The 22,223-nt window shown below is 39.3% G+C and overlaps 1 protein-coding gene across 1 annotated transcript in view; it reads left to right on the top strand.

Moving 5' to 3' along the window:
- Positions 1-22,223, top strand: part of uts2r2 (urotensin-2 receptor 2) — a 126,560-nt gene that overhangs the window by 24,829 nt on the left and 79,508 nt on the right. Inside the window, exon 3 of the mRNA XM_059948699.1 lies at positions 21,060-21,135. Within this exon, the coding sequence (XP_059804682.1) occupies positions 21,060-21,135 (76 nt within the window). The remainder of the gene's footprint in view (positions 1-21,059; positions 21,136-22,223) is intronic.

The raw sequence follows: 22,223 nt of genomic DNA, 5'->3' as shown, positions 1-22,223 counted from the left end.
CCTCAAAGAACCCATTGAGGCTTTGTCATAAAACCGTAAGACGTAACAGCAGAATTAGGCTATTTGGCCTATCACGTCTACTCTGCTATTCCATCTTGTCTGATTTATCTTCCTTCAATACTCCATTCTTCTGCCTTCTCACCATAACCATTGACACCCTTACCAATCAAGAACTTATAAAACTGCTTTAAATATACCTAATGACTTAGCCTAATGACTCAATTCCACAGGTTCACCACCCTCTGGCTAAAAAAAATTCCTTCTCATCTGAGTTCAGAAGAGACATCCTTCTGTTCAGAGGCTGTACCCTCTGGCCCTAGACACTCACACAATTGGGAAGATCCTCTCCAAGTCCACTCTATAAAGACCTTTCAAAATTCATTTGGTGAGATCCTCCATCATTCTTCTAAACTGCAGTGAATTTAGGCCCATAGCCATCAAATGTTCCTCATATGTTAACCCTTTCATTCTTGGGGTCATTCTTGTAGAACCTCTCTGAACTCTCTCCTGTGCCAACACATCCTTCCTTAGATATGGGTCCGAAAACTGCTTACAATACTGCATATGTAATCTAACCAATGCTTTATACAGCTTTAGAATTACATCCTTACTTTGAGTCCTCCTGAAATGAATGCTATCATAGCATTTGCATTCCTTACCACCAACTCAGTCTACAAGTTGACCATTAGGGAATCTGGCACTGGGAATCCTAAGCCCCTTTGTGCCCCTGTTTCTGAATTGCTTCAAGTTTGGAAAATACTTTATTCTACATCTTTATTCCTTCTACCAGACTGCATGATCCCAGACTTCTTTGCACTGTATTCCATCTGCCATTTCTTTGCCCATTCTCCTGAACTGTTAAATTCTTTTTGTAGATTCCCTGCTTCCTACCCCACCACCTATCTTTGTATCATCTACAAACTTGGCCGCAAAGCCATCAATTCTGTTATCAAGATCATTGACACATAACATGAAAAGAAGTGGACCCAACACCAAACCCTGTGGATCACCAATAGTCACCATCTGCCAATCAGAAAAGGCCCCCCATTATTTTCACTGCCTTCTGCCAGTCAATCTTCTGTCCGTGCTAGTGTCTTTCCTCCAATACCATGGCCTCTTGTCTTGTTTAGTAGCCTCAAATACGACATCTTGTCAAAGGCCTTCTGAAAATCTAAGTGAACAACTTTCACTGACTCTACATTGTCTATCCTGCCTGTTATTTCCTCAAATAATCCCAATAGGTTTGTCAAGCAAGACTTTCCCTTGAGGAAACCATGCTGACTTCAGCCTATCTTGTGACTCTAACTTGCTCAAAACCTCGTCCTTAATAGTGGACTCTAGCATCTTACCAGCCACAGATGTCAGGCTAATTGGCCTTTGCCTCCCTCCCTTTTGAAGAGTGGGTTATTACAATTTTGCAGTCCTCCAGAGCATTCCAGAATCTAGTGATTCTTGAAAGATTACTACTAATGCCTCCAAAATCTCTTCAGCTACCTTGTTCAGAGCCCTGAGCTATAGTCCATCTGGTCCAAGTGACTTAACTACCTTCAGACTCTCAGTTTCACAAGCACCTTCTCCTTAGTAATATCGACTACATTCACTTCTGTCTCCTGACTCTTGAATTTTTGGCACATTGCTGGTGTCATCCACATTGAAGATTGATACAAAATGCTTAGTCATTTTGTTCGCCATTTCGCTATTCATTATCATTACCTCTCAATTGCCATTTTTCGGCAGTTGGATGTCCACTTTTGTCTCTCTCTTATGCTTTATATTAATGAAAAATAACTTTTGATATCCACTTTTATATTATTAGCTAGCTTACATTCAAATTTCATTCTTTTTCCCTTTGTTGCTTATTTTAGTTGCCTTCTGTTAGCTTTTAAAAACTTCTTAATCCTCCAGCTTCTGACTAATTTTTGCTGTATTTGATTTTGATTTTGCTTTTGCTTTTATGCTGTTTTTAATTTCCCTTGTCAGCCTCAGTTGTCCCATCCAAAACCTTTATGTTTCTGCTTCTTTAGGATGAACTGATGCTGTGTCTTCCAAATTATTTCCAGCTCTCCAGACATTGCCACTCTCCCATCTTCCCTGCTATTGTCCCTTTCCTGCTTTTGCCAGCTCTGCTCTTGTGCTTTTCTTATTGTGAGACTGATATATCCATATTTAAATTTGCTCTCTTAAACTGCAGGAGAAGTTTTATCATTATTATTATTGGCTCCTAAGGGTTCCCTTATTTTAAGCTGCTTAAACAAATCGGGTTCATTACACGAATTCTGAATTGGTGTTTCTCTAGTGGTCTCTACCACAAGCTGCTTTTAAAAAGTCATCTTGTAGGTGTTGCACTATTTCCTTCTCTTGGGATCCAGCACCCCCTTGATTTTCCCAACCCACCTGCATGTTAAAAATCTTGTAACATTGCCCTTTTTACATGTCTTTTCTGTCTCCCTTTGTAATTTGTTCCCCACATCCTATATAATTCCCAACAGGATCTTTTTATCCATGCAGTTTCTTAACTCTACCCACAAGGATTCTACATTTTCTGATCCTATGTCCGTTCTCTCTAAGGATCTAATTTTTTTTATCAATACAGCCACTACCCGCCCCCCCCCCCCCCCACTCTTCCCACCCTGGCTCTCTTTTCTATTGGATGTGCATACTTGAATGTTTAACTCCCAGCTGCGAACTTCTTTCAAACATGGCTGTGTTGCCCACAACGTCATACCTGCCAATTTCTAACTAATTGCTAATTGCTATAAGCTCATCTTAAACACAAGAGATTCTGCAGATGCTGGAAATCCAGTGCAACACATACAAAATGCCAGAGAAACTCAACAGGTCAGGTCGGGAAATAAACAGTTGATGTTTTGGGCCAAGACCCTTCTTCAATACATCTCATCTTTATGTATACTGAGTGCATTCAAGTATAACCGTTTTAATCCTGTGTTTGTTCACCACTTTTCAATTTGTCTTCACCTTGCCTGAAGTCAAATTCTTTTTCTAAACTTAGTCTTTTTCTTTATTCTGAAGATTTCAGCAACCTCTCCTGCACTCTACTTCCCTTTTACTTTATCCATACTTTTCCAAGCTGTTGAACTCACATCCCTACTTTTTAGTTTAAAGCCCTATCCTCAACCCTAGTGCTGTGTTTTATGAGGATCCTGGTCTCAACAAAGTTCAGATGAAGCCTATCCCATTGGATCTGCTCTCTCCTCCATTAATGATGGCCAGTGTTCCACAAATTCAAATCCACTTTTCCCTCACCAATCTTTGAGCCATACATTTAATTCTCTGATTTAATTAGCTCTGGGTCAATATGCCTGTGGCTCAGATAAGGAACTAGAGATCTGGTTCTGTGATTTTATTTAGTCCCTAGCTTCTCAAATACCCTCAGCACAGCCTCTTGTTCTTCCTGTGTTGTTGGTGCCCATGTGGACCACAGCAACTGGAGGTCAGATGAGAGCTCAGTCTATGATTCCATTCGCTGGTAAGTGTACTAAACCTGCTCACTCAAAGCCCCTGCATGGCCCTTTTGACTCCCTGTCAAAGTCAGGTCATTCCTGATTACTCATGCCGAGTTACTGCTGCTGTTCTTGTGAAGGAATTCTCCAGATTGACCTCCACTGACAAAAGAACAGTGAGATGTCTCCAAGGGAGGATGGCATGTGACTTGGAGGGGGGGTTCCGCAGGCAGTGGTGATCCTATATGACTTGAGCCCTTGGAATGGACATGGATTTGAGAAGTGCTCTTGGAATAATTCCACAAACATTTGTTTTGAACTGTAAGCATTAATTGCATCTGAAGTTGAAAGATAAGTACAGACGTTTGTTAATAACACAGAGATCGGTAGAGCTTCAAGCAGAAAAGATGGAAGGATGGAATTACAAAGAAAGATTTATAGATTAAGTGACTGGATGTAGCTGTAGTTAATGAATTTCAGTCAAGACATTCTGCATCCACGAAGAATAGAGCTGAGTATATTCAAAACGCTTAAAAAGCTAGAAGCAGTGAATGTCCCAAGAGACTGGGTTGTCTGTTAGCACAGATCATCAAAATACCATGGACACATACAGGAAAATATTGAAATAGCTTATGAAATTCTGGCCTGGAAGACTGAAGTTCTAGGGAATGGGAATGGTACTATAACATTACAAATTCCTGGTTTGACACTAAGTATTCTGAGGCCCACATCTTTAAATGAATGCAGTGTAGACGCACTAAACTGAATGTTAAGATGGAGGGACATTATTTCTGCTGATGGGGAAGTCTAAACCTAGGAATTATTGTTTTAAAAAAGCCAGGGCTTTCAGAAGGGACTGGGAAATAATTTTGCAAGTTGAAGGTGGTGGAAATTTAGAATTTTTCTCTTCAAATACTTTATAAATTGTTGATTTTAAATCCTAAAATTAATGTTATTTGTTAAACAGATGAATAAAGGGATATGATATTATGATCCTACCATCAGCTACACCTTGCCCTCCCCCTTTTCGCACAGATGACTCTTCGTGACTCCCTAATCTGCTCATCTCTCCCTTCCCTCCCCGTACATTCTCTCTGGAATCACAAGAGGAATGACACCTGTCACCATACCCTTCAACAGCCCTTTCAGTGGAGGGAGTCTCTTGCATGCATGTCATTCAATGTTATTTATTGTCTGTGGTGCTCCTGACGTGGCTCTGTCTACATTGGCAAGACTAGATGCAAATGGGGTGACTGCCTCACCCAGAACTGTGCCTCATCCTCTCTAGCCATCAGTTTCTCCCAGTGGCCAGGCATTTCCACACTGACACGTCTGTCTTCAGCCTTGACAATTTCAAGATGAAGCTAAGCCCAAACTAGAGGAGCAGCACCTTGCATTCCACCTGGACAGCCGACAATCTGGTATTTTACACTGAGTTCAATAAATATTGAATTCTCTGCCTTCTGGTACACTACTCCCCCTCTGTTTGCTATTCTCTCTCCTCCTGATCTACCTAGCCGTTTTTCTCCTCCACTGGCTCCATCTGCCCATTTCCCACACGTTCTTCCCCTCTGCTCTCCCCATGTCTCTCCCTTTAATCCACACTCCACCTTCTCCTAGCAGACTCCATCTCACCTGCCAGTTCTTGCTCTACTCCCCCCCCACCGCCTCCCACTGTTTCATACTGGTTACCTCCCTTGTATCATTTTGTCTAGTTGAGAAGTCTTGACCTGAAACATTGACTGTCCATTTCTCTTCATAGATGCTGCTTGACCTGTTGATATCCCCCATCAGATTGTTGCTCCAGATGCCAGTATCTGCATACTCCTGTGTCTCCCTGTTGTTAAGAGTGAACACAACATCTTTGGGTACTGCTGTGATCTCCCTATTCCTGCCACCATTTTCAAAACCCTCCCCAACCTGTGTGCCAGGTTGAACCTGACTCTTCACGACATCCTCAAAGCTCAGCTTCACCAACCTCCCAACCACCCCTCCATCCCTCCATCACTTCTACACTTTCAAAGTTGCCCACATCTGACCCACCCTGAAGTCAACTGCAGCTATGTGTCTGAGCCGTACCTGAAACTTCAGGTGGTTATTTACAGTGATCTAATGCCTACACCTTAACTTGTGTGCTCACCTACCACCTCATGACCATGCTGATGTACACTGGTTACCTGTACACCAATATCTCAGATATAAAGGATACCTTCATGGCCTTGTTACTCTGTTTAATTTCCTCCTGTACTGCCTTCCACCTTCCAAACACAATTCCAGTGATGGAGTTGGGAGTACATAACCAGTCCCTTCACCTCTGTTCTGTTTGCAACTCTGGGGCCAACTTCCAGCCACCCAAACCTCTCACTTTATAATTCTTCCCCTAAACGTAATTGCAATTGCCCTACCTAAAATCTACTTTATGGCTCCAATCCCAGTTTATGATAACCCATTTCTGCAGAACTGCAGAACATTTTTCTACATTAAGAATGACCCAAGTAATTTAATTGGTACCACTAAGTGAGGCTCTGTGCCAACTGAAAAGCAGTGTTCTCTGAAGCCAAGGTGAATGCAGCTTCTGCAGGCACATTATATTTTGAACCAGTGGCACAAGAGGAAGGAAATACTGATTTCTTGTTTTATTTTAAACTGAGCAGCCTAAATGTAGGCATATTCTGTGGTCTATTTTTGATGTGAAAGATGTTGTAGAAAAGACACATAAAGAGGCATATATTTTGACACAGTGAGAGTTGTAAAAGCCTTTCAGTTGTCAAGGAAAGCAAATGCTGGTGAGGAAAGTAGCTCATCAGCTTAAGAAAGAAAAATGATCAATAGTAGAAAATGATGCAGTGCTGATTTTAGCACAGAGAAAATGATCGGAACACTGCAGTACATTTTTAGAATTTCAGATCGAATGTTCTTTGTAAACAGAGGAATAATATTGAATAGTTTTAATAATATTTTCTTCTACTTCCAGACTGAAATAATTTTAGGCCCTGAAGTCTGTGGAAAGAACTTAAATACATTCTTAAATTGTGGAACTTCTTAGAGATTTATTGTCTTCCTGCTCTGTTAAAAGTCAACATTTTGCTAAAAATTGGTGTGGAAACCTTGATGCAGAGTAATCTTGTCTAGGAAGTCTTGCTCATTATAATAGCTCCAGCACATAGATGGCTATAAGTCATGACTGTACTGTTCAATGGGTCATTGCCTCAATCAGAGGTTTAAGTTTCTGACTGGCTACCCCTACTGAAATGGCTCAATTGCAGCATTCCACTGAAGTGAGGTCCCCAGTATCCTTGTTAATATTTACGTCTCAATGAACATAAAAATTATAATCTTCTGGCCACAGCTATAATCATAGTTCTCTGAGCGTGGAAGCTTATTATCTTTAATTTTTGCCGCTGTTCCTAAAATATAAAAAGGATTGCACTTCAATCTTGACAATAAAATATTTTGGGACAGTTTGTAGATGTGAGAGACAGTATTTAAATACAGGTCTTCCATGGAATTAAAATCCAGTTTTATAAAACTTGTACATTTTGTACAAAATGGAGAAGATTCTCAGCACAATTTTTAATTATATTAACTGATAGCTTTTATGTTGTTGCACATTCTGAATGACTTGATTTCAGTTTGAAGGGAAATACACTCAGTGGCCAGTTTATTATGTATACCTGTATATGTTCAATTAATGCTTATATCAAATCAACCAATCATGTAGCAGCATTTCAATGCATAAAAACATGCAGGCATGGTTAAGAGCAGGGGTAGGCAAGATATTTTGACCAGCCCACAGGCAAATATTGGGATACTATGCTTATCTGGCCTGTGAGCGATTTTTTTCCTTATTCTGAGTGTTTCACATGACCACCCTGATGGACATGAGTGATGTCTTGTTACATTGGCCCCAGGTTCCATTTTGTTCCAAACCAAACATTGGTATATACGAATGACGGGAAGGCAGACTACCTTATTAATATGCATTAGATACTCTCCATGAACGTGCAAGTTTTCAGACAGGATTGTTCGAATTTGTAAACAGAAACAGCGTCACTGTGTTTTAACAAGAAATCCATGCTAAATATCTAGATATTTACATGTGCTACAATACTTGTTGAATAACTCGCGTTTTGAAATAAAATCGAAGAAAAAAATTCCAATGGCAATGAATACAAAATGCAGGAAGGTAGAAGGTGGAAATTTCCAAGACACTTGGACACTAGATTAATTCTTCATTGAGCAAGCTGGGAAACCAGTTTGTCTCATTTGCCTAGAAAATGTTGCTGTGAAGAAGGTGGCAAATATCAGGCAACATTGCAAGACCCACCATAGTGGAAATTTTAACAAGTTTACTGGGCAAGCAAGGAAAGATGAAGTTGAGCGAATGATGACTTATTGAGATTGAAATTTCATTCTGAAAATGTGTCACTGCTTGATTTCTATAGAAAATATATTCATCCAAGTGGGAAGTATCCTAATTTTGTGGACCATGCAAAAAAGATGTCATCATTGTTTGGAAGCACTTATCTGTGTAAACAATTATTTTCAAAAATGAAGCACACCAGGAACCATTTGAGAATACGATTGACTGATGCCCATCTGGATAATGTCTTGCTATTGGCATCAACAAGTCGGTGACACCCAATATTGAGAAGCTTTCAAGCAACAAATAGCATCGAGTTTCACATTGATTTATTGACTGTTTGCATTAAAATTTTCCTTTTTATTATACTTAATTTACCACCATTCAATGCATCGTGTTCATATGTTTTATGTTTAAAGATTCTTTGTGTCCTTTTAATAGATTGTTCAAAAGATGCATTGATTGAAATAAATTGCAGCTAAACTGAGTTCTTTGATTACTAATTGGCATCCTTGGTTAAGCACAAATGATTTTCTAGCTTGCGTTATTCATTAATTTGAGGCAAAACATAACTAGATGTATTTAAATGGATGATTCCCATATTTCAAGTTTTTTATGGCATTTATCTGGCTCACCGTCCGCTCATTAATATGCGATCTGTCCCACAGAGGCAAAAAGGTTGCCGACTCCTGGTCAAGAGGTTCGATTGTTGTTCAGACAGGGAAGAAATGTGATTAAGTGTCTTTGACCATGGAATGATAGTTGGTTCCAGATGGGGTGGTTTGAATATCTCAGAAACTGCTGACCTCCTGGGGTTTTCATATACAACTGTCTCTAGAGTTTGCACAGAATGGTGTGCAAAATCAAAAACATCCCATGTGCTGCAGTTCTGTGGGCCAAAGCGCCTTGTTAATGAGTGAGGTCAGTGGAGAATGTTTGGATTGGTTCAAACTGACAAGAAGGCAACTGTAAGTCAAACAACTATGCATTACATCAACTTTGTGCAGAAGAGCATCTCTGAATGTGTAACACGTCAGAGCTTGACGTGAATGGGCTACTGCAGCAAAAGACCAGAGACATACTCTCATTGGCCATTTTATTAAGTACCTCAAGTACCTAATAAAGTGGCACTGAGTGTATATGGAGCACGCTGCCAGATGAAATGATAGATGTGGGTGTAATTACAATGTTTTAAAGACAGAAGGCAGAAAGGTTGTGAGGTTAATGAGTCAAATTTAGGCACATGGAACAAACTCAAGAAGATGATGCTGTTGATATGGATGAGATGAGCTGAATCATCTGATTCCCTGATATATAACTTTGACTTTATATATCTATTCAAAAACATAGGTCATAAAATATACTTCCTGGTGTCTGTTTGCATGCTCTGATCACCGTATTAGTGACAGATATGTACACACGCATTTATAACATGTTGTGCTAGTCAATATTTTGGTAAGAGAATTACTTAAGACATTAATCTGTAACCTTCACCATAAATATGTAGAGTAATGAGAATGTCATGTCAATCAACCCTGCTTTCATCTCATTAGTTTCTAAAATGACACTCAATATTCCAGCTTCTAACCTTGAATCAGCAACAGGAAAGATGATCTCTTCACCACTCCACAAGCATTATCTAAGGACATCACTCCTGCTTGCGCAAGTTTGGTGAATTTGTCAGTATTTGTGATTGGAAGAAAGAACAAGGGGAGGAAGAAGAGAGTAAAAGGTTTTCAGTAAGAAATTATGTTCCTATGGATTTTAGGAATAAATCTCTTGATTGGATATCAATCAGGGAGTGCATGAATCATCTGTGATTCAGTAAAGCCATGTGAAAATTGACCATCTGCTCCGCACATTTCAGAAAAGGGCTGGTATCAAACGAGTAGCAGTTCACCATATAGACTGGCTCAGTGACGAGCAGTGGAGTGGCTTTAAAATCTGTAAAAGTTCAGCCACTAACTGCTCGGGATTTAGAATCAAAACATTTTATACATCTGAATTTCACAGCTTATTTCTGGCTCAAATAGGATTGGAAAGCAAAGTCAATGTTTTGTGATTGAAATCAATACCAAGCTTAATTCAAAACTATAAATGAAATGAATTAGCTTCAGTTTAAGACACTTGAGATATTACACGTTAGCTCATACTGTGTAGTTTTTAAATTGCCTTTTGCAGTTCAAATTAGTTGATTTAAAAATTCTGTTTTCTTCTGGTTTCACTATCTTGTTATATATGTCTAGAGAATTATGGTTAATTCATTTGCAATTGCAATAATATCCATGGGATATCCAAGGTGAAATTGTTTATTTGCTTGCAGATTTATTAATTATCATGAAATATGATACATAAATCATTAGAAAAAATAGATTTGTTAAGACGTTTTCTTTGCTCTTATTTGCTGGTCTTGTTAACATATTCAGGCAAGCATTAGGTTGTGTGGAACTGGTTGTTAGTGAAAACATTTGTGTTGATTTCTTCTATAGCATAGAAACGCACAAAGCAGTTAACTGATAAAATGTTGCATCAGAATCTGGTTTAATATTTTAATTAAATGGTTTAATCTGGCAATATGTAATCATAGAGAAAAAATGCAGTTTACAGTAATATATATAAAAGAGTTCAATAAGTAGTGCAAAAAAAAAAGTGAGGTAGTGTTCAAGGGTTCAATGTCCATTCAGAAATCGGATAGCAAAGGGAAAGAATCTGTTCCTGAATCACTGAGTGTGTGCCTTCATCAGACTGCAGAGTCCTTGAATGTTTAGTTTAGTTCAGTTCAATTTAGCACTATGTCGTTGGTTGACTGCAACTGCAGAGCCAGTCTGCCCCAATCTGTGTGTTATTTGCTCGTCTTTTTTGCTGTTTAGGTGTCTGATGTTTTCTTTGATGGGGTTCCATGGTGTTTGTTTCGTAGCTGTCTAAGACGACAAATCTCAGTGTTGTATACTGCACACATTGATAATATACGTACTTGGAATCTTTGAATTTATACTCCCTGTTATGAACTGCAATGTTTTAGAAACAAATCAGCAGCAAGAGATTTCACACTGAGTCCGGCTTTAATGTTAAAACCACTATCTTTATTAGTATCTACTTATAATATAGTAACTTAACCAAGATATACAAAAGTTAACAGTGTTAAGTGTATTTATATATGTGTGTAAATATAGTTCCCAAACTAACGAGCTTGGGGGAACAAGGATTAGAGTCTTGAGATGGTGAAGTAGGAAAGTTCTGTCATCCACATAATAAATTATGAGAGAGAGATATTTGTAATCCATGTTGAAATAGACAGAAAAGGTAAGTACAAAGTATTTCACAGGTTCCATGTCAGGTAAACAAAGTAATAGTTGCTGTAGATCTTGTACATTGTGTCATTCCAAATCCACATATGAATTATCACCAAAAACGACCTGTCACAAGAATATCATCTTCGAGTGGTTACCACACAACATTCCCAGGCAAGAGTTACACAATTGGTCCCACAGGATATCCCAAAATCCACTCCTATGGATTATACCAAGTGACAGTCACTTTTCCATTATGCTCTGCATGCCGATGATCAATCCACCCTTGTGGGCATAGGAGAGTTCCAAGCCCCAGCTGCAACAAGCCGAAGCTACCGGCTTCCCCAGTCTCTCCCTCGCCCCCCTCCTCTCCCCCCTCCTCCTCCCCACACACACACACACACACACACACACACACACACACACACACACACACACACACACACACACACACACACACACACACACACACACACACACACACACACACACACACACACACACACACACACCAGTGTCAGCCTGTGACTGACATAGTCCGGCCTCAGTCAGGCACCCTTAAAGAAACAGTCTCAGTAAATGACCGCAGGTTCATAACATGCCTCAATCTAATAACCTATCAATCTCCGCTTTGTGCGGAGAGTTCCAGATTTTTACTGTTGCATTTGAGAAACGCTGAGGCCATATTTCATTACTAAGTGATTTGACTCTAATTTTAAGGTGCCATTGTTTAAAGAATTTGTATTCAGACTGAACATTCATTTTCTCCTTCCTTCAAAGCAGGGGTCCCCCACCTGGGGTCTGTGGACCCCTCGTTTAATGGTAAGGATTCGTGGCAAAAGCAAGGTTGGAAATCCCTGCTTTAAGGCATGGTTAAATAAGGAGCAGAAATAGTTTTAAGGGCAAAATGAGCTGCTAAACTCCACTGTGGGCTCGAAGACGTAAATAACATTTGATGAAAGCTATACATCCAAAGTTTGTCAATGACACAACAGTAGGTCAATATTTATAAGCAGTATAAATTGAAGCAATAAATTACAGATTTATTGAATTAGTGAAGCACAGGAGCTGGTCCTTTGGCCCATGTGTATAGCAGTGGAGAGTGAAGCTCTGTTGTGGCACTGCAGGGTTTCTTTAGCGACACTCAATGGACTCGAGCCTTGAGCTGCGGGGTTGCTTGTTTTTTAGCTGCCAGAGGAGAGGCCTGCGAGCCAGTGCGTTCTCCTGGGGATGGCGTAGAACAGTTGTGACAGCTGAAGATTTAAAATGATATGAGTGGTCAGGACTGTATACATATACAGTATATATGTCTGGTTGCGTTTTTACTAATGTTATATATATGCTTGTCTATGTAACCCCCTGGGTCGCTCAGGCTCGCTCAGCTCGTTCCCGTATAGGGGGAGCAGCCTTTGGCCCCGCCAAACCGGGTAATCAGCTGGTGTGGATGCTGTGATGTCCCCGCCTCGCCCAAAAACAGACAGTACACCATATGCGATTAAATGAGTACAATTTATAAAGGTTACTATAACTAAGTGATTAATAATGACACAGTATATATGAAGAAAAAAATAAAGAAAAGGTGCCAAACTTATCAAAGTCCAAACCACTTCATGCATAACCGTTGGAGCTCAATTACTGAAGTCTTCTGGCCACCATTCGATCCCCTCCGAACTCCTCGACTCGCAGCTCAGGACCCTCCGAAGTGGTCAACCAAGCACTTCTAGCTTCATCCCCCCTCCTCGGAGTACCTCCTGGCCTCGGACCCCCGCTTGGCGTCCGTTCCTCACCCAGCTTACAGCATTGCATCCTCTCTCTCAACCCCCTCGCGCCGATCTGCCCAAAAGCCCATCAACAAAAGCTTACAGACTCAGAAGAAAGAACAACATTAATCCCCATTTGGTTTACAAAGGAATACAATTCTCATTATCAGTAAATTTTAACCCAAACAAGCTTCCAGCACTCTCTCGCAACAAAGAAGCATTCCTGCTTTTAACAAAACAAAGAAGCCTTTTTTATTGCATACACAGTAACAAAGAAAAAAGAAGAAACCCCCTTTACACTTGTATATGCAAGGACTGAGCTTCAGAGCCATGGTGTTGCCTAGTGGGCGTTGGAGGCCAGTTGACAGATGATATTGGTGGGCTGAGGGGTTTGGATGGTTTATATACATCCATATTCCATGTTGTATTTTTACTGATATTCTATGTGGGTTTATTCACTTGTATGCATTAAGCCATGGGTGTCAGGGGTGGGGAGGAAGTGGGGGAGGTGGGGCTTGGATTTCTCATTACATGATCGTGATCTTGGGTGTGCTTACTGTGTGTGACTGTTGGTAATGTGTCTTTGCACCTTGACCCTGTGATAATGCGGTCTCGCTTGGCTGTATTCATGAGTAAATGCTTGAAAAGCTCAGCAGGTTGTTTATGGAAGGAAAGTATAGGGATAACATTTTAGGAGAATGTCATTTTACCAAATGATGCATTTCTAATATTTCTACTTTAATTGGCTGAAGCTATTTATGACCAGTTAGAATCCATGTGTGGAGTTCGTTATTTCTCTGGACTCGATGATGTTTGGAAAAGGGAAGAAACAGAAGGAAACTGGATAAGATACATATTTTCAAGCCTATAAATAATTATGAATAAAGTAAAACCAGGTTACAACTACCAGCCAAGAATGCAAAGAGTGAATAATCTTTCAACAATATTTTTATTGTTTTTTTGAATAAAGAGAACCTAGTGTAAAGGAGAATTGTGCAGTGCATCACAAATGTATACTTCACATTCATGAAAGAGATGCACCCATAGTACAAACATTATCACCCCAGCCCTCCCAGTCACTAACTCCAAGCCATCAATGCATTGACAAAAAGGGTTAAACAGAACCTTTGTCTTCACAGAGCTGCATTGGTATAGAGAAGGTGTATTTTTCTAATACATAGGCTATTGTATGATAACAAATCTGAGTCCGAAGAGTTTTACCAGAAAGTGCTGGAGGTCAGGGATTTATGTACTGAGGAAAGGGAGAAAGGATGGAACTTTAGTCTGGCTGGGAATTTTGAAAATATTCAAGAAAGGGTCCCCACACCTTTTGGAACTTCATTTCTGAATTGAGGATTGAGTAGTGGATCTTCTCAAGGTGTATTGCTGGGCATGATGTCCTTGAGCCACTGTGCATAGGTGGGCGGGGCAGCATGCTCTACCTGAGCAAAACTACACGCCTGGCCAACAGCGAAGCAAAAGACAGTGTGCGACGTTTAGTCGGACTTCAGTGCATGTCCCCTTCTCTGCACGTGCTGAAAAGGGCAATCAAAAGGTTAGGTTCCAGATTGTAATTAAGTATTTGGGATAGAGTTTGGAAGACATCTTTCCAGTATTTTTCCAGAAAAGAGTGAATAATCAAAAGAAATATTGGTGCAAAACATATTGGGAGTTTTGTCAGAATATTAAAATGAGTATTTGAATTAAGATGGTAGAGGAAAAAACTGTGGTGTTGCTAGAAATACATCTGGATAGAAGAAGAAGAAGAGAAAACCCTGAACTCTGAGTGGAGTCATCAGGATGCCGTCATGACGGCGTTATTTTTAGCAGGCTTTCTTGTTTTTATGAGTTTGCTGAGTTGCTAGCTTGATGCTCAACCCGGCATGGATGGAAAGTGTGCAAGGGAGCCGGTTGGATTCGAACTCAGGAGCCTTCGCTCTGAAATCTAGCGCTGATGCCACTACACCACCAGCCAGCAATACATCTGGATACTATGATGAAAAAGTTGTGCGTGAAGATAATGAACTTAGAATTATATGAACTTCTTTTTCCCCTGACTTCTGTTATGTACTATCAGTTTAAAAATATGTTTGTTCTGTTGGAGAAACTATATGATTTGAATCTTAATTGGAGTTTATTTAAGTAGCTGATGAGAGTGATGATCTTTTATTCACTGTCATTATAAGTGATTACACTGAACTGTGCATTCTTTTTTGAGAAGATATCTAATTACATGGTTCCCTTAGTAGGAGGCATTCCATTTCTATGACATTTTGATTTTGCTTCCCAACTGCACCTCACATTTTTAATGAATGATGTAATAATAGGTTGAGAAGAGGATGAGGGAGAAGGTGGAACAGAGATTTGGAGAATGTTATCTCAACAGGAAATGAATTAACAGTCTTTTTAAAGCTGATGCATTATTCTGCAGCATGTGTAGGAAATTGAATGTTATTCTTGTATTGCCAGTAAAAGCCAGCTTAAGAACAAGAGCTGTCAGAGTGGGTAACACCTTCTTACCTTAGAACACTTAGACTACTGAACACCCTGCTGCCACCCGGCATGCACGTACGTTTTGTCTGAATGTCCTTCCGAGACCCCCCCCACCCCACCCTCTACTCCCCAACTCACAGATACACTCTCATCTTGCATTGGTCACTTTTCACCTTTTATTGCTGCTGTTTTGCATATTTATACAACTGTTTGTTTGATTATAGTAGTGGCAGTATCATTACATAGTCTGACATAAACAGGCACTTCGCATCACATGTCACTCAGGATTTGTGCAGATATTAGTTTTCTGATTGTATGTTTTGGATCGCAACTATATGACCCCAGAGGATCAAGGTTTTGTTTAGCTGTATACACGTGTATAGTTGAATGACAACAAACTTGAACTTGAAAAATATTGTTTTGCCGCAAATGTTTGTTTTAAAATTGGGAATTGCTGCAGTTTAAGCTGATGACTGTTTAGCTGTGTTTGTGAAGCAGGCAGGCTGTATTAGGGGACTATCAGATGATGTGATGTTACCAAACTTACTAAGAACTGGCATTGAATTAATGTGACCTATGAATGGCTGGTTGATCATTTATTTATTCATCCATCCGTGTAGCTAACAACGCAGAATAGGCCTTTCCAGCCCCTTGAGCCATGCTGACTAGCAGTCCCCTGATTTAATCCTAGCCTAATCATGGGACAATTTACAATGACCAATTAACCTCCCACCGGTAGGCCTTTGGACTGCAGAGGAGACTCACATGTGGAAAAATGTACAAACTCCTTACAGGCAGCAGCAGAATTGAACCTGAGTCACCCATACTGTAAGACATTGTGCTAACCATTACACTAACATGCTGCCCCATGTGATTTTGTTGGATCATACCTTAGTTTACAAACATCTTTATCTTCCATCATTTGATTGTTTATTTTAAATGGTGGAAAGTTTTAGAAAGTAGTAGATAATTCAAAGCATTCTTGTAAAGAGGGCTCCATTTTGAGAAAGTTTTGAATAATTAATCACTGTTTAAACTGTTACCAATTTGCATAGTTAATTCTCTTTTGTTTGCTTATATTTAAATACAAATTAGTCTGCATTATGCTTTTAAGTGAATTCATTCTGTTTTCTGTGGATTACACATTGCACTCAATTAGAAGAACTTCAACTTCGAAGTAATTAATGAAATCCAGATTTATGCTAACATGAATGAGAGGTTGGAGAACTTCTTTATAGCCAGTTGTGCTTTCGATGGATTTTTTTTCTAATTGTGCTAATTTAAAAGCTTCCCTTCATCTGATATTAATCTTAGTTTCTAAGTTTATGTTATCTGGAGATAATATCAGGGTCAGAGCATTTCCATTCTGTGTAACATACAGTAGTAAAATAGGGCAGAGGTAAGAAAGAGCATTGAATCTGGGAGCACAGTGAGATAGTGAAAGAGTGATCTCAATACCAAAATATTTAGAGGTATATATCATTGTATCTCTCCTCCCTATGTTAAAGCAGTTTTGCTTTATCATCTCGACTCCATTTCATAATTGCAACAGCAATTATCGTGGACAAGCTTCTTTCCTCTTGCTTATTCCTTAATGTATTCTTGCATTTCTGACAATAGCTGGCATTGGTGCATTATTGCCACATGTATGGAGATACAGTGAAAACTTAACTTTGCATGCTATCATACAGAAAATTTCATCATATCAGAACCTCGAAGTAGTACAAGGGAAAATCAATAGTAGAATGCAAAGTAATGCATTACTGTAACAGAGAAAGTGCAGTGCTGGCAGGGAATAAAGAACGTGGCCAAGGCGAGATAGATCAAGAGTCCATTTTACCGTGCAAGTGGTCTGTTCAGTAGTTTTAACAATGGGATGCAAGCTGCCTTTGAGTACGTGTTTCCAGGCTTTTTTAATCTTCTGCCTACTGGAAGGAGGAGGGAGAGAGAGAGAGAGAGAGAGAGAGAGAATGACTGGTATGCGTGGGGCTTTTAGACCATAAGATATTGGAGCAGAATTAAGCCTTTGGCCCATCAAGTCTGCTACGCTGTTTCATCGTGGCTGATCCATTTTCTCCCTCAGTCCCAATCTCCTGCTTCTCCCTGTATCCCTTAAAGTCTTGACCAATCAAGAATCTATCAATCTCTGCCTGAAATATACCTAATGACCTGGCCTCCACAGCCGCTTATGGCAATGAATTCCACAGATTAACCACTCTCTGGCTAAAGAAATTCCTCCTCTGTTCCAAAAGAACATCTCTCTATTCTTTTGATCATGTTGGCTGCTTTACTGAGGCAGTGAGAAGTATATTTGGAGTCCATGGAGGGGGAGACTGGTTTTGTGATGAGCTGAGGTGTGTTAATCTTTATCTTCCTTCAGGGCATTCACTTTGGAATTGGCAGTAGCTCTGACCTAGAGACTGGTACTGTTCTTTTGTTCCCTTGCCTTCACCTTTCTCTCCATAGATTTTCTCATCTTCCTTCCCTGTGTTGGCTTCCTTTGTTCTTCACTGTCAATACTTAGCCCCACCACGTTCACTCCAACCCTCCCAGATACTTGTAATGCATTCAGAGCTCCTCTAAGCCTCAGTTTGCTGATGTTCCACTCACTCCCATAGCTTTGCTTGCAACATTTTCCAAAAATGTGGTGCCAGATTCTGTGTAACCGAGTGCCATACAGCTTTATATTTTCTACAAGTTTTTCTAAATTGTCATTCTTCTATGCCATTAATATGCTAGCCTGGAATCTAGCCTGGGTAGCCACAATTTATGTTAACTGGAAGAGACTGCACTCTTTATAGCCTGTGGATGTCTTCTGTGATGAGGATCCTGGTTTGCTATGTTTCTTTTTGATACCTAAGCAGTTTTGATATAGTTGTTAATTTCATCGTCCTCTGGTGACTTCTGTCTTTATTGTCCACGAGTAAGACCACTCTTTGCTTACATTCCACTCTTCATTCACAGTTGCATTCAACATCAGTAAGACCAAAGAACTGATTGTGGACTTCAGAATGGGTAAGACGAGGGAACACACACCAGTCCTCCGAGAGGGACCAGAAGTGAAAGGAGTGAGCGATTTCAAGTTCTTTGGTGTCAGTATCTCTGAGGATCTATCCTGGGCCCAATATATCGATGCAACTACATTTCATTAGGAGTTTGAGGAGATTTTGTATGTCATCAAAGATACTTGCAATTTCTACAGGTGTACTGTGGAAAACATTCTAACTGGCTGGATCACCGTCTGGTATTGGGAAGTGGGGAGGGGTGGGCTACTGCATAGGATCAAAAGAAGCTGCAAAGAGTTGTAAACAGTCATCTCCATCATGGACACTAGCCTCCATAGTATCCACGATATCTTCAAGGAGCGATGCCTTAAAAAGACAGCATCCATCATTAAGGATGCACATCACCCTGCTCATGCCTCGTTCTCTTTGCTGCCATCAGGAAGGAGGTACAGAAGCCTGAAGGCACACATTCAATGATTCAGGAACAGCTTCTTCCCCTCCGGCAACCAATTTCTGAATGGACATTAAATTCACAAACACTGCCTCATACTTTAATATTTCTATTTTTTGCACTTCTTATTTAATTTAACTAAATATATTTTTACTGTAATTCATGTTTTTTATCTATGATAATGTATTGCATTGTACTGCTGCTTCAAAGACAAAGTTCATGACATAATGTTGGTGATATTAAACCTGATCCTGATTCCGAGTTAAAAATATCAACTGAAATAGTTTCTTTTTCCGTGTATCTGGAAAACACCTGAGAATAAATGCTCAACACTCGAAATAATTTCGCTAAATAGAGAACCAAGGAAGTGGAAAAAGTGTGTTCACCACATGGCTTTTAAAGACAAAATGTCAATTTTTCTTCCATTAGCAATCCCCAGGAATGCTATTTTAAGCTCACCCTGGGAGATGAGTGGATGAGGTGTATGTAATTTGTACTACTATAAAGTAAATGTCAATAATCCACTTCACCTGAGTCACCTGTTAACAGAGTACAGATCCAGGCACATTTTGCCAGATTAGCATTGTTGCCAGCTGCTGTCTGGTAATGAATGTACTGACATGGGGGGGGGGGGGGGGGAATAAAATTACCTGATCTTATTTGCAGATAGGTTGAAACAGTGGTAAAACACCCGAGATACAATTCTTGTATAATGTAAGCTCAGTCTCATAAAAGTATGCATTAGATGGAGGAGCAGAAACCTAAACACAGAATCTAAGAGGTGCAGTGAGTTGTGACCAGACCCAGAAGAATTGTATCACTCTACAATCTGAAACCTCAAAATCAAAGTCATCCATCCAGTAGTACAAGGCAGTGAAAGAAAGAGAGGTGTAGTCTACCATTATAATGCACTTTTTCACCTACAAGGACAGATAGCCTCTCCCAAGCTTTTTTCGAGTGAAAAAGCTTTTAAAAAAGTGTTATTTTCTACAAATTTTTATATAATTTTGTAAACCCAGTGAATGCAGCTGAAATTGAAGTGGTGAGAAGAGTGTATTAATGAGAATTTTAAATATAGTTTGGTAGAACTAATACTTTGCAAATGATTTGTCCAAAGGAAACTGGTCTTCAATAAGCGGATTTTGCTGTGTTTTGCTTGTCCTTCAGCAGTATTTTTGATACAGGTGACACAGCTTTGTGTTTATTGGTCTGACTGCGGAAATTTGAATGTATTGGCTGTGATCGGTCAACGATTTTTTTCCTGCTGCTAGACTTCATAAATGGGATCAACAAATTGCTTTGCCATTCATTTGGGCTTTCAGTTCCTGAATCAGCACTTGAATGGGGTTTGTTGGCCTATTGGGTATCAAAGGAAGAATGTTAGTTACATTTTTTAGCCTGTGTATGGCTTCATATTTTGATTTTAATTAAGTGTATTGAAGAATAATTAGTTGAATTTGTAATTTCATTTCTTGAAATAATTATTTGAAACTTCTAATAGTTTTCATGCTGCTGAATGATATACAAAATCAGAAACAAGGTTGAAAGCTTTGATGGACAGGATAGCTGGTTGTGTGGCTTCGATGTCTACAAAAGGTGTACTGAGAATGCAATGGATCCTATTCTGCATTTGGGACTTGGTGACTTTGCCTCTTTTCAAGTCATCACTACATGGCTTCAAGTTGATCAGGCCCAACAAAATCATCCATTTAGATAAATCTGAGAATGGAGACTGCAGATGAAGGTCTCTTTTGAAGAAAGTCAGACTTTCATGTCTTGCAAGATGTTAGCAGAAATGTGTTGAAATGCACATTGTCAGTTCAGAAGCATTAATGCTGCATCTCAAATGACACGAGTGAACTTAAATAAAAGTAGCACAAAAGTAGCTTTCTCACTGCTTCAGCTGCCTGGGTTTGACCCTGACCTTGGGTATCGTTTTAGTGACCCGTGTAAATTCTCTCTGTGGATTTCCTGAAGGTTTGCTGCTAGGTTTGTTGGTTACTGTTAGTTACCATGTAGAATAAGTTAATGGCAGGTATGAAAGAGAATAAGTTGCATCATGAATGGGATGTAAGTACAAGATACTCTGAACTAACTGCATTATCTGAGTCCATTGATATGTAGTGGTGCCATACAAAGTTTGCAGGCTTTCCTGTTGTTGAATACAAAACTAAGATGATATCATGAGCTGTGCATAAGAGAATCCTGATTTTAGTATTTTTTAAATTTTTCACAGGCTGCACACCAACAAAATGTGGCAGGGCGGTGAAAGACACAGTGGTAAATCGAGAGGAGGCAGCAAAGATGCTACGGTATATTTAATTTTAAAAAATAATAATGCATCAGTAATTAATATCAAAAACTGAGGGAATAAATAGATTGTAAAGTTTGGTAATATTACTTGTTTGTATGAATATTTATACTCATTCCAGACTCTCAAACACTTGTTTGTATGTACAGGCTGTACATGTTGCGTTTTTTGTACTATGAAAGATGTAAAGGAGAACATAAAAAAATTGTTAATCTGGACCTGATGCAGCACAAAAGGTAGAGAACACAATAAAAAATACGATAAATATAAATACATAAGATAGCTTATATACATAGTTTGATTATACGTCTGTATTGTTTTGAAATGAGCAAGGTGCCATCAGGTGAAATTTAGAAAACTCTGTAATAGATTGGTGAGGAGGTAAAGAATCAAATGTACATATTGTCAATAATTGGAAATGAGAAATAGTTGACTGAATTACTTTATCCATCCCCCTCCATTGTCCTTCAACTTCCACTCTGCTTAGAGGGGTGTCTGAAGTCAGCAATTCAATGGATGGCTGCTTATTTCTATCTGACCAATTTGTCTTTGAAAACCATGAAAATTATGAAAATTTAAAGAAGGTAGACAACTATAAAGTAGAAAGCAAAAATAAAATGGTCTCTCAACAGCTATTATTTGAACATGTATAATTAAAGTAAGCTTACAATTGAATAAATTTGCTTTTTGTGAGACCCTAGGTATTGGACAGTAAATTATAAACAGAAACTGATTACATATAACATGAGCATCAGTACCACAAGTTCAGGTTTTGAATTTTTAAAAAATATTTTGCACCTAAGGAGCTTCCTGTTAATATTACAGTTGCTCCTGAGTTACATTTCTAACAATTGTGATGTACTTATTAAGTTTGCATTGACGCCTTTCAAAAACTTCAGTTTCTTAATGCTGCCTGGGAGTTTCTTCAAAGACTGAGTTAGTTGAAAGCAGGTATATGTTAGATACCTAAAATACAGGCAGTGGGAACAACAGGGTTGTCCAGTTACAAATGTGCTCTTTTTGTTTATTTTAATATAGAATTTGTATTTTTTTAATGTTACAAATGGGTAACCCTCTCTAAAACGCTGT

The sequence above is a fragment of the Hypanus sabinus genome, chromosome 23 (assembly GCF_030144855.1).
Source record: "Hypanus sabinus isolate sHypSab1 chromosome 23, sHypSab1.hap1, whole genome shotgun sequence".
Taxonomy (NCBI): domain Eukaryota; kingdom Metazoa; phylum Chordata; class Chondrichthyes; order Myliobatiformes; family Dasyatidae; genus Hypanus; species Hypanus sabinus.
This window is presented reverse-complemented; position numbering and strand designations above follow the sequence as displayed.